This window comes from Chroicocephalus ridibundus, chromosome Z, assembly GCF_963924245.1.
Source record: "Chroicocephalus ridibundus chromosome Z, bChrRid1.1, whole genome shotgun sequence".
In the NCBI taxonomy this organism is placed as follows: Eukaryota; Metazoa; Chordata; class Aves; order Charadriiformes; family Laridae; genus Chroicocephalus; species Chroicocephalus ridibundus.
The window spans coordinates 70,463,457-70,475,515 of record NC_086316.1 but is presented as its reverse complement, the minus strand read 5'-3'; the positions used below and the strand labels follow the sequence as shown (position 1 = coordinate 70,475,515).

Genomic DNA, 12,059 nt, shown 5'->3' with positions numbered 1-12,059 from the left:
AACAAGATATGAAGAAATAGAGAATACTTTTTATTGAAAACACTCTTGTCAAATATTCTGAAGGCATGCATCCTGTACATATTCAGGGCTACTTTCCTGCTAATCAGCATTCACCATAAAAAGATTCAGGTTTTGTAGGAGTAAAAATTTCCCTATTAGACCATCATTAATTATGGTGTATGCTTTCAAAGCAGTTTTCCTTTCTTGAATATTCTCTTCTTCATCCAGGAATCCTTCAAACAACTACATTTTTACTTCAACTCAGTTAATCAAAAGTTAGGAATGCTACACTACAGACAGAGAAGTTATAGAAGTTTAAGTGGTATATTACCGTACTAATCAATACAGTTTTATCAAATTCAGCACTGTTCTAAACAAAGATAGACATGAAACCAAGGTTAAATTTGTTCTGCCCCTCCCTCCTTTTGATACTGATTCTGCATGAAGAGTTGTTAACGCTGCCTCTCACTTTAGGCATGATCTTACTGATTTAGTGGGATTTTACAAGCTGTAGAAGTACTTATTAATGGACCCTGATACCATATCTAAGTGACAAAAGTTAAGCATATTAGTCTGATACTTTAAAATAATGCAGTTACGGTTTGTATCTTACATTTCAGATAAAAAGTTATTTTCGCGCGTTGCTTAGGAATAAGCTTTTCTTGTACATAATTTGTATCCCCAGGTTAGAGAAAAAAAAAACAACAACAAAAAACAAACACCACCACTTCTGAATGTAGTCCATCTTCTTAATAAAAATGATTAAAATATCTATTTTGGTTATCTTCTATTCTTGATTGCAAAACATCAGACAGGAGCCCCTAGGTCATAGTTTATGCTCCTGTCCTCACAAATGCAAGCAGAATGTTAGAAGAGAAACAAGAAAGACAAATTAATCAAGAATGCAGACACCTTCCCACTGCAACTGAAAAACAAACTACAGGTCAACTAAATTCCTTTAAATTATGAAGCTTTTCACTGATGAAATGTGACAGGTATTGTGTAATTCTAAGAGCACTGCACTGAAAGGCTGTTTCTTTGCAGTATTTTAACTCTACACACCTGTTGTAGTATAATTTTTAATTGGGGGCAATGAAAACACTTAATCTGTTAATTTTTCCACTCTCACAACTATGAATTTAGGTAGTAGGAGTCCCTTGCATTTTTAAGGTGCTTAGTTTGTTTTTCAGGCTCAGTTTCTTGCCTCTTCCTGTCACTGTCAGGTGTCACTAGTCTCAGTTGCTCCTGCTGCTGGTGACTGTCAGGCAGCAGCGAGCAGACGTCACTGTCAAGATTCAGTGATGTCCTCTGCTGACAGCTGGCCATGTCACCTGCAGGAATTTGGAAGTGCTCCACGGCACTGTCAAGTGACAGAATTTCCTAGCTCTTCAAACAAAAGGTGTCGTCAATGACAGCATCAGCTACTAGAAGCAGAGTCTGATGCCGTCTGCCAGTTTCAGGTTAACTGGTTTTTACAGCTGTTTTTCCCTTTTTTTCATAGCTTTTTATGTTGTGTAATTTCCATGCTTTCTCCCGGAGGAGCAGCGTCTACCTGTTCATGACTATCTGTCTGATCGTGTCTGTTATGACCAAAAACTCTATGACGCCGACCGCCATGAGAATGACGTCTTTGAGTTTCAGAAGGAGCCTGGTGGTTCTCGTTTTTGGAATGCTGACTGCCCTCGCGGTGGTGGTGGTGGTGGTGGTGTCTATGTCTGCGCTGGTTGTGCTGATGTGAATGTTCACCCGTTGGTTTGGGTTCTATCTCTGCTAGATATTCATCTGCACTTTTAGTGATGTTTTCACATACATCATCAATATCAGGTTCCTGTAAAACAGAAGCGCGCATTAAATATAAAGCATTATATTTAATTAAACTACTTGTAACATACTATCTTAACATTTTTGCAGAACCTGAAACACCATTTTAAATTACTTGTGCTACTTTGCTGAAGAAAGATAGGAATGTATCAAAAAGAACCTTGTTTTCCAACACCACTGATAACCAGACAGGAGTCTTAATTTACACTTAGGAATTTTAATTAAAATAATTGCCAGTAAAAAGTATCCTTATTCTAGGATCCCATATCTGACCTGCCTGAGGCCTACATTTAGCTGGAAAACTACAATGGGATCAAAAATGACTATTCTCATTGAAATTTCATGACAATGTATGTATATTTCTTGATAATCCTTAAAGTAGTTCTGATCTTTAGTTATATGTAAAACAAAACTACCCTTCTTTTATAACGGTGACAATAATTTGTCACCTTGTATTATCACTTTTTAAGGTAACTATTGTATACTGTGTTTAAATGTAAACTAAAAGAAACAATAAATCAAACCAGCTTGGATAAAAAATACTATTTGTTTAAGTACCTACCTGTCCCCAAAAACTAAAGTAGCTAATTGCTTACTAGCTGTATGTAACCCCAGAAACAGAAATAGCCTCTTGCATTTAGATTTCTGAAAACTACTTGGATTTCCTATTAAGGGCAGGAATTCAGATAACCAGTCTATTATAAATTAGATCTAATTCACTTTCAAAAGTGTTTAAAAGTTTTCTCTCAAGACAAATGAATTGTGTAAATCCTAAATGATGACTTTTTGTATTAATCACACTGAAATATTTTTTTTTAAGTTAAACCCAGTTTGCTTTCCTAGTATATACAGAATGAAACAAGAAAATACCGTGTACGAGCAGTTCCCGCACTTCTTTTCACAGTACGCAATCTTGATGGATTCCTCTACATACTGGAACGACAGGAAGGAATAGGGCAGACCCAGATGATACACTAGACGGCCACATCTGAGGAGAGAAAGAACTTTGCCGTCACATATGCATAAACGTATACTTAAGTATCTCTTCTTATCACACCTGATTTTATTCATGTCAATCCCCCACACTGTACAGTCCCATGGAGAGTGTTTCTGTCCAAGGACTTTACAGGAAAAACCAGGATCTGCCCACTCAACTGCACCGGTCAGTAGTAATAACTCTGGTGGCAGAGGCCTCTGGTTTGGTGGCATTTAGACTAGCAAAGATACACTCATTACAGACCTGTCTTGCTAACGAGGAGGGCTGTTTGCGTAGTGGTACAAACCACCACACGGTTGTTGCACCCTTGCGAAGAATGTTTTCATGCAACATAACATGTAGTTTGATGGGAGCGCGCATTGCGGGGCACCTGTCTTACTGCTTTAGCGCACTCAAGGGGATTCTTACGGTGCCCATTTGCCCCATGTCTGTACTCGAGTGTTCTGGTACGCGCTTGACTACGTGACTGGCACATTCAAAGGAGCAGGACTTGTAGAATAATTTCCATCGAATCAAAGCTGAAAAATCATGATTTCAGTTAAAGAGCTATTACTGGTTCTGCCAAAAGATACATGTCCCAGAATCCTAAGATCAAAGAGATGTTTTCTTCCAAAGTCTTAATTTTCACCTAAAGACTAGTTTTTACATATGGCTACATGACATTTTCAACAACTCCAGTCAAAATGTTTTCGTGAGAACTCAGATAGCTTTTCTCTTTTGATTCTACGATGTAACGAAGTTGTCCAAAAATAAAAACAGTGTAAGACCAGAACCATGCTATCAAATTCTTCACTCAGTTATACTAATCTAAATCCACAGTAGGTATAAAGAAAAAACTATTTATCCCAAACTTAAGCAAAAGCAGGCTTTTCTTTTGTAGCTTCCTTTTCCCAGTAAATGCAAATGCTTTTCTTAGTGCAACTTAGAAGTTGATGTCGATGTTTTTGTTTTGAGATAATCAGTTCATTTGCAAGTCAATGAAATAACACAGAGATTTACAAAGCATTACTCTAAATACATGCAAATGTTTTCCTGTGTTCCCCTCTAAACACAGACCTGTCATAGATGAGAAAGTCATCTTTGCTTCCATTTAAGGTAGTCCAGACATCCACTTGCTGTTCATCTTGCTGGTAGACAGTAATATAGTCAGAAACACTTTCCTTCAGTAGGTGAAACTTCCTCTGGGAGTAAGGTCCCTGATGGTTGACAACCACATATGAGATATTGACCAGTCCTTCATTCTCCAACTTCACTCGCAGGTCCTCCAATCTAGTGGAGAATGTAAAGAAGCAAGACCAAAAATCATTTGACAATCGCAAGATTTGCCATGTTCAGCAGAAGTTAATATGCTCCACCTTGCTTTTATTACAGTGAACATTATTTTCTCCCAGTTTTAATGGCAACAATCCAACACTATTAAAACATTCTTGCCATTTGCCATGGCTATCAACTACACTGTCACCAAACCAGACTCTACAACAGCTAATATGCCTGTCCTTGTAAGTAAAATGCAGGACTAAGTACAGCAGACAACTGTTTTCAGATTGAATTCAGTGTTATTTTGGTTCTTTCACATGATCTAACACAGTTAGTTTATCTGGTATCTTTATTTAAATGCTGAGGTTTTGGTCACATAGTTGGTTAAAGAATGCATACTGTAAATAGAACACGAAGAGGAATAATCTGCAGTAAAAGGCTGATAGTTCTCCCACTCATCTTGACGTATCTATTTTCTCTAATAGCCACAAAAGGGATATTACAGCAACTGGGTCAAAAGGATGGCTATAGAATGTGTGCATGACCTGGCAGTTCTTAGTCCTTCCCTTTGGCCTCCCATCAGAAAAGTCTTTATTTGCTCTATAGTACAGAGAGCTGCTTTCTGGATATACAATGTGGGGGGTTTTTTTCCTGTTCATTTATATCCTTCCTATTGAATTGCTCTAGAAAACTCTCTTTTTTTCAGGTCAGGAAATAGTCTAAAGCTTGAAAGATTCTTTAAAACCTTTCTAAAATGTACAGAATCAAACCCAACTACCTCAAAAGTCAACCACAAAGCCCACTTTTGACTTTGAGGGAGCTTTGATGGACTAAGTCAAGAGATAGATAAAGAATCTGATTTACCACCACTTTTTCAAATCTAGTTCTTCAAAAACGTGCAAAGACTATCATAATACAAAGTTATGCTGCCTCGAGGGGGAAACTAAGATGTTATTACAGTGATTAAAATCAGGCTCTGAAGGCGGTACTACCAAAATGATTTCACAATCACTAAATGAATCCAAGATAAGGGCTTGCATAATTCCTCTTTGGATCAGCCCAAAATTATTTTCTTGCTGCTGTTGCTGTTATGATGCCTAATTATTTGCACAGAATTAGGTTCTAGAAACCAGAGCACCAATGTCCCAAGTCTTGTATGAAAATATAACACTGATGATTCCCTTGAATGCCTCATCTATTTTTTGAAAGGCCAGTCTTTACCTTATCTTCTGGATGTTTTTTTTATATCTAGGACCTCTGTACAGGGGCTGGGGAAGCACGTTAAAGGCCCATGCTTTGATTTGCCTTTTCCCCTACAGATCTTACACTAGAAATGAATGATCACAGATCTCTCTGTCTCAGGTGTTCTAGCTGTGTCAGAGAATTATGATGTTTCCTGGCTTCAGCATCTTTGCTACATTAATCATCAGTTGCTAACCGAAGCACGGTCTTGAGGAACTGTTTCTGTTGGGTTTTCCTGTGTTTTGTGGTTCATTAATGTCAAGTTCACCACACTTGTAAATACAATCTGGAGAAGACAATCTGTCAGTCAGGACTTAAAGAGATAATGAATCTGAGCCACTGGCACAGAACACTCCTGCCGAGAGTTAACCTGGGCACTAGGTCACACGTGGGATGGCAGCGTTTGAGGAAGCTCGAGTTCATTGAGTGCATCTGTAGCTGGGCACATGTATTAAAATGGCATTGAAAAATTGGCTAGACTCGTTTTAACAAAAACTGGGAGAGAGGTTTACACTTACTTACCTGGAAGCCTGCAGCAGGCACAAGTATCAGCTGGCTTGGAGGAGAGCCACCACCGTCACTGAGCCCCTAGAGTTCAGCATCGGGTTCTCCTCCCCAATGCGCCATTCTGGGGGCTCCTTGCAGTTCTGGATCTCTGTCCCTCCTCCTGGGAGGAGACAGAGAGCCAGAAGGAGCCCCAGCCCTGCCCACATGGCTGGGCTTTATCTGAAAAGAGAGAAAATAAACAAAATTAGAACAACGCAGGAACAAACTTCAGACTCTGAAATTCCCATAACAAAACACAGCAGGATATTGGCTACACTCAGTTTAAAAAAAAAAAAAGTAAAAATAAATTTAAGCTACTTTGCTTCTGCTTGATTGTATTTCTTTTATCTTGCAGTGGAGTTCCCCTATAAAAAACAGGCAGTATTTTTTTGTTGCATCTAAACAGATGAAAAGTAAGCATTCAGAGTAACTGGATTTTCTTTTAGTGCTACTAATCAGAACACGTTGTTCATTCCTCTTTGTAGTTTCTTCTTGACTGTTTTTAACACTTCAGTGATTTTAAAGTGGCCTCATTTCTTGTATTTTGAAATCAGTTGTGCTGAGCCAGTTTACACCAGTAAGAATCTAGAGCAGTTCACTCCAGATTCCGGCATAATTCCACTGACTTAGAAGTACTTGCACCAACAGTGTATTTTGGTACACAGCAAGTATTACAGAATCTGGCGGAAATTTAATAAAAGACTTAAAGATTTTTACAAGTCAGTCCATAGTATGTGGATCCCATTAAAAAAATCGCTTAAGAATTCAGGCATTATAAACAGTTTTGCAAAAACAGGAAATGAAAACTGAGTTTCAGCATTCCTCAGATCTTACAAAATCCCACACTTAGTCCATTTAATGTCTATGAAAATCAAAGCATGTTAGAAATTCTGTAACTATCTTTACCTTTGCATCCATTAACATAATTATTTTGGGTTAATACGTTCAGAAAGCACTCAGTATGAAGAAATACATGATACTATAAAACTGCTCCCCAACATGTCCTAGGTTATGGAATTGTATAATTTCACCCCTCGCATTAAAGTCTGGCAGTGAACACTGAATGTTTTGGAAACACTTAAGTTCTGATAAATAGCATGCATTTCATCGATCCTGTAATATTGTAAAAAAAAATAAAACGTTTTAATAACTGATCTTTTAAAATGAGAGCCAGCTGCTGCAAAGCCAACATCATTTGCAAAATCCGTCTTCCTGCAGTTCTACCAAAAGCATTTTAGACGCAGTGCTTTGGAGATTAAACTGTGGCCCAACAGATATCAACATGGCCATTTCTTTTCCTCTTTCCAGACATCTGGAAAGCTGCCCGCCTTTATATCCATTATAAACACGTGAAACTCCTATGACATCTTGAGATCCCTCTGCACCTTCACAGCCGCCTGCAGCCCTGGCACGCAGCGCCCAGCAACAGCTGTCTTGCCCGGCGAGCGAGGCGAGAGCTGTGTTCTGAATTACACTTCTCTTCACATTTCAACTTTCTCGTTGGCTTCCCAGCGGAAATTTCCACAGTCAGCCTTTTCAGCTGAAGAAATACGCGGACGCTCTGCCAAACCTTAAGTCATGAAGCTCTTTCACAGCAGACCCAGCACACTTACCCCTTCCTCCCCGCCCTGCTCCTCCGCTTTGCTCCGCTGCAGAAGAAAGCACTGTGGGGAAACAGGCTGTGGTATTTATACAGCTCTTGTTTATCTCACTTTGCAGATATGGTTCAAAGTTCAGGGAGCTTATTCTGAACGACCTTGCAAGCAAAGCAAACCCCTTTAGCAAAAGTAGCCAAAATTTTTCTCCATTAACTAATTCCGAGTGGAAACCGTTTAAACGTGCAGAATGGCAAGGTATTTTTAATATAATGACTTTGAATACCAGCTTATGCAGTTTGTCAGTCACCCCAGTCAGCTGGAGACAGTGGTACAGTCAGAGGAGGGGGTGGGCCAAAGAGTCATTATTTTCTGAACACAGTGGTAACCACAGTGAGAGGGGGAAGGTACTTCTCGATTTATAAAAACGCTGAGCTAGCAGGTTTTTGTCTCATATGCTTTATCTGATATTTGCCTTGGAGAATGGTGTACCCTGTCTGAGGGCATGTGCAGTACAGCGCTGCTTTTGCCCAGCTGCCCTTGATTACATCACGCGGCTTTAAAACTTATTTCTGTAGGACCAGCCAGTTTATCACTTTCTGAAGGTTAGAGCCCAGACCGTCAGCCATTTAAATCAGTGCAGCTACATGAAAGCCACGAAGCTCCAACAACTGCCAAAAGCCACCAAACTCTCCATATTACTCTGTTATGTTTCCTTAACACCACCATCACTGAGGGACCTGTGGACATTCAGGTTAGACTGTTTCCTTACTCTCTTTCCTTAGTGAGAGAATTGTTCATGAACAGCATATTTTGACTGCAGTTTGCTTGAGTTTGATTTCCTTGTACAAGCTACTACCTGTGTTTATAGAGAAATAACTGTCTAAAAACTTGGTCTGCCCTCAGAGTTTAAGGTGGTGGGATTTATATTGGTTAGTTCTATGGCCTCGGACTCTCTCCTGCATAGGTGAACTTCTGGTTGGGTCTCAGAAACGGAACTGCCAGCCTTGGAGCTTATCCCGTAGAAGCCCTGTGCTCAAGTCAGTGGAAAGAAGGACAAAGATTTTTCTTACAAGGTGGAATGTGCTCACATTCCTCGTATTGTTAGGGAAACACATCCTTGTATTCTTTGCTGGGTTGGGACCAAGCCCTCATAACTGTGATGATGTCCTTTACTATTCCAAATGATAGATTATTTGCTGGGCCTCCTGCCTCAGGACAGAGTGTTGATTTTCCAGCACTAATAAAGCTCTGCAAGGTTGGCAGAAAGTATTTGGTATGCATCATGTCTGTCAATTCCTAGATGAGCACTGAGGCAGCCACAAAGAAATGAAGCAGGTACAGATCTATTAGTAGGAATAACACGCAGCTCAGTAGTGACTGACAGTTCGTCTCTTGCCAATTATTGCAACGCAGGTGGAGATACTATCAAATGAAGACCAATATTTCATTCCCATTTCTTTTTCGGCTTTGTAGCAAGGGGTGTGCACCAGGCTTGATTAACAAGCACTGAGCCTGTATGTGATATGCAATACCAGTGGGTGCTGCTGAGAAGAGGCAGTTCACAAGTACTGGAGAACAAAAGGTCCAGAAAGAGTAAACCGAGCTGATGCAGCTAACTTGTAAAACCTTGCTATGGAAAGCACATTGAGGATGGAGATGTACAGTCGTCACTACTGAAAAGTTAGTATTTCCTCCCATATAGTATGGGGAAACACCTGCAGACCCTCACTTCCCTTAGAGAGAGATGAGAAGCAGCTGTTGTTAGCAGTTATCCCTGTGCCAACAAATACTATTTATTATATTATTTGTTATTATATTAATTATGTTTATTATAACCTTTGTAATATTAAGGAGAGCTTAACTACATTCATAGTGATAAACACCGAGTATCTTGCTGTGTAACATTCACCTTACCTGACATCATTGTTCTGCCTCAAGATTTATTGAGGAAAAAGGCTCCTCTGTCTAAAGGGAGGGGTAGGGAATATTATAATGTTGGCTGTGGGTTTAGGTAGACGTAATTCAGTCATTTTAGAAACATATAACCCTAGATACGTTTAAACTCCAGCCTGAAGCATTACTCTTTCTGAGTGGAAATAAATTCACTTCCACATTTTTTTTACAAACAGTAGAATAAATGTTAAATTTACAGTCTAAGAGTTCAACCATTACATTTTTTATATTAATCCCCCTTGAATCTGTAGGCTCCTGTAGCCCTTTGTCCATAGCTTCTGAAGAAATAATTGTCTTAAAACCTAATTTTGCTTTCCAATGCAAGTATTTTCTTAGTTGTTGACCATGTTCCAATCTCACTGCAGGAGGCAGTTGTGAACTCCAATTTGGACAGGTCTTCAGTTTCAAACAATAATTTTTATAATTATCATCCTGTTCCTGCTCACTTTCTGTCTCACTTGTGGGGAATAATGGTCCTGGTAGCGATAACAGCCCCCTTCCCTTCTTATTGAACATAAACTATTCCCTTTTTTGACATGTTTCAAACTTTTCAAAGCACCACAGGACAGAAATACCAGTGTCTTTGGAAATTAACTGATGATTGTTATTTCTGTTATCGAGGTTGGTAGCATATACATTTCTTTTAAAAAATCTCAAATGGACATGGGATTATGAGGCTGTCAGTAGTTGTATTCCGGTAAAGTCTGCTGTAGTGATTTGCAAGATGTGCAAATAATGAAAGGACGGAGGCGGAACATGAATCCAGCACGAAATCTGTCATGAGACCTTGGGACTTCAGTGTCTGTTTTGCTCTTGTAACTGAAGGATGTCACAAACAGGGAATTCAAAGTCCACTGACAGATCATTCTTCTCACGTCTTCTGATTTTATAACAGTGCAACTGTGTCAGCTCCCTGGAGTTACTCATACTCTATGGTGGAATAAATTGCAACAAAAACAGGCTGTTGAGGCTTACTTAATGCTTACATAAACAAATTTTCATTTGTTTATGAGGCCTTAAACTCTTGGTTAAATGCTGTCAATAAAGGGTAATTGAAGTGAAGGCAAAGAAGAGACATTAAAGTAAAGTAAAATTCAGCAAAATAATTAGAACCAGAACTTCATTAGCTAAAGTCACTCCACAAAGAAGGGTAGTGGTGAAATATTGGTCTCGTGCTCCTCTCATATGAGATCCAGAGCAGCGTAAGATAACTAAACGCATACTTCTCAGAACTCAAAGGAAGCAACAAAAGCTGACATCCTCTGATTTAGGCCTGGAGATTGTGTCAGTGAACAAAGGAATAGCTGATACATGCAATTGTATACTTAAAAACAAAATGAGACTTAAAGGAGCTCTGATCTAGTAGAAAAATGTTTTGGTTTTCTGTTTGGAAATGCCATTATAATAATGAAGTATCTTTCTCTACTTGAACCTATCTGTAGCACACTGTAATTAGCAAGGAAAATCTTTTTTACCAGACATGTCCTAAGTCATAGTCATTGCACAGATTACAAATGCAAACTGACCCTAGTTGCTCAATGCCGACATGTATTCTGAGTTCCTTATTGGCGCTGTTTACTTTCTGCATTTATCCTGCAATGATTCTATCAGCCAGCAAGTTCCCCGTGTCACCTCAGTGGGCCTAAAACCAGTGGCCCTCTTACCATTTGAGGGAAACTTGACCATACCCAAGAGGTGGTTAAGAAGATCACAGCTGTACGACATCTTTTGTATTATTTTTTTTCAGTGTATTTAGTAATACTTGCCAGTCCTGTGATCTACAGAGCAAAGTGAAAATCCCGTCAGTTTGGTGTGACTCTGCTCAGGCTCCTGGTGTTGGGGATGGTAAATCAAGAAGAAGCAAATGTAATTATGCAATGCCCAAAGCAGAGTATCTGTACAGATCTATATGGATCTCATATCCCACACAGTGATCAGTGATCCCCCTTTCTACAGGAATGACGCAGTTGCACCAGGAATTCAGCAGGCAGTTTTAGGCTCTCCAGCATGGTGCATTGAGTCAATGCATAACTCAAGTGATTAAGGATCTGGACCAATGAATACAGAGAAAGATAAACAAAACCTTTGATTTTTCTGTGTTCAGACAGTTCTCTGTCCATTAACAGATCAGGTCTTCAGGAGGGTGTAACGGTAATCATGCCTTCAGAATTATCATCAGCAACGCATACAATTGCCATTAGAGTCTTTATACCCAATAACTCTCCTTAGGAGATGCGAAAGAAGATGATTCATCAGCTAAATCCACAGCAGTTCATTCCAGGTGACTTTAAAGGCTTCTCACCAGATACACCAGCAAGTTCTTGTTAATGATTTATAACAGGTCACCCAAGCATAGTTCACTGGACTGAACCCTAGCCAGGGAATGGAAATTATGACAGCACAGTAGATGGGATTCGGTGACACTATACAGTGAACCTAACAGGAAGTTCAAGTCTGTTCTTTGCTTATCTGCTGTAAAATACATGAAAACTGAAGTGAAAACTGGGTCCAGCTAACGAATAAAAGGGATCTGTATGAAGAAGTTCTATATCAAGAACTGTTGAATTGTGATTAAAAAATGGATGACATATTCTTGGTTAAATTTCTTTTTGTGGTTCTATGTTGCTTTATTTTCCTGAGAGTGC

At 39.3% G+C, this 12,059-nt stretch overlaps 1 protein-coding gene across 1 annotated transcript; it reads right to left on the bottom strand.

Moving 5' to 3' along the window:
• Positions 1 to 9: 9 nt before the first annotated feature.
• Positions 10 to 7,635, bottom strand: SELENOP (selenoprotein P). Its single transcript, XM_063320414.1, is given in 5 exon segments — positions 10 to 1,828; positions 2,692 to 2,809; positions 3,875 to 4,087; positions 5,840 to 6,043; positions 7,477 to 7,635. Coding segments are annotated over 4 exon segments (1,176 nt in total). The 5' UTR covers positions 6,031 to 6,043; positions 7,477 to 7,635; the 3' UTR covers positions 10 to 1,174.
• Positions 7,636 to 12,059: the final 4,424 nt, after the last annotated feature.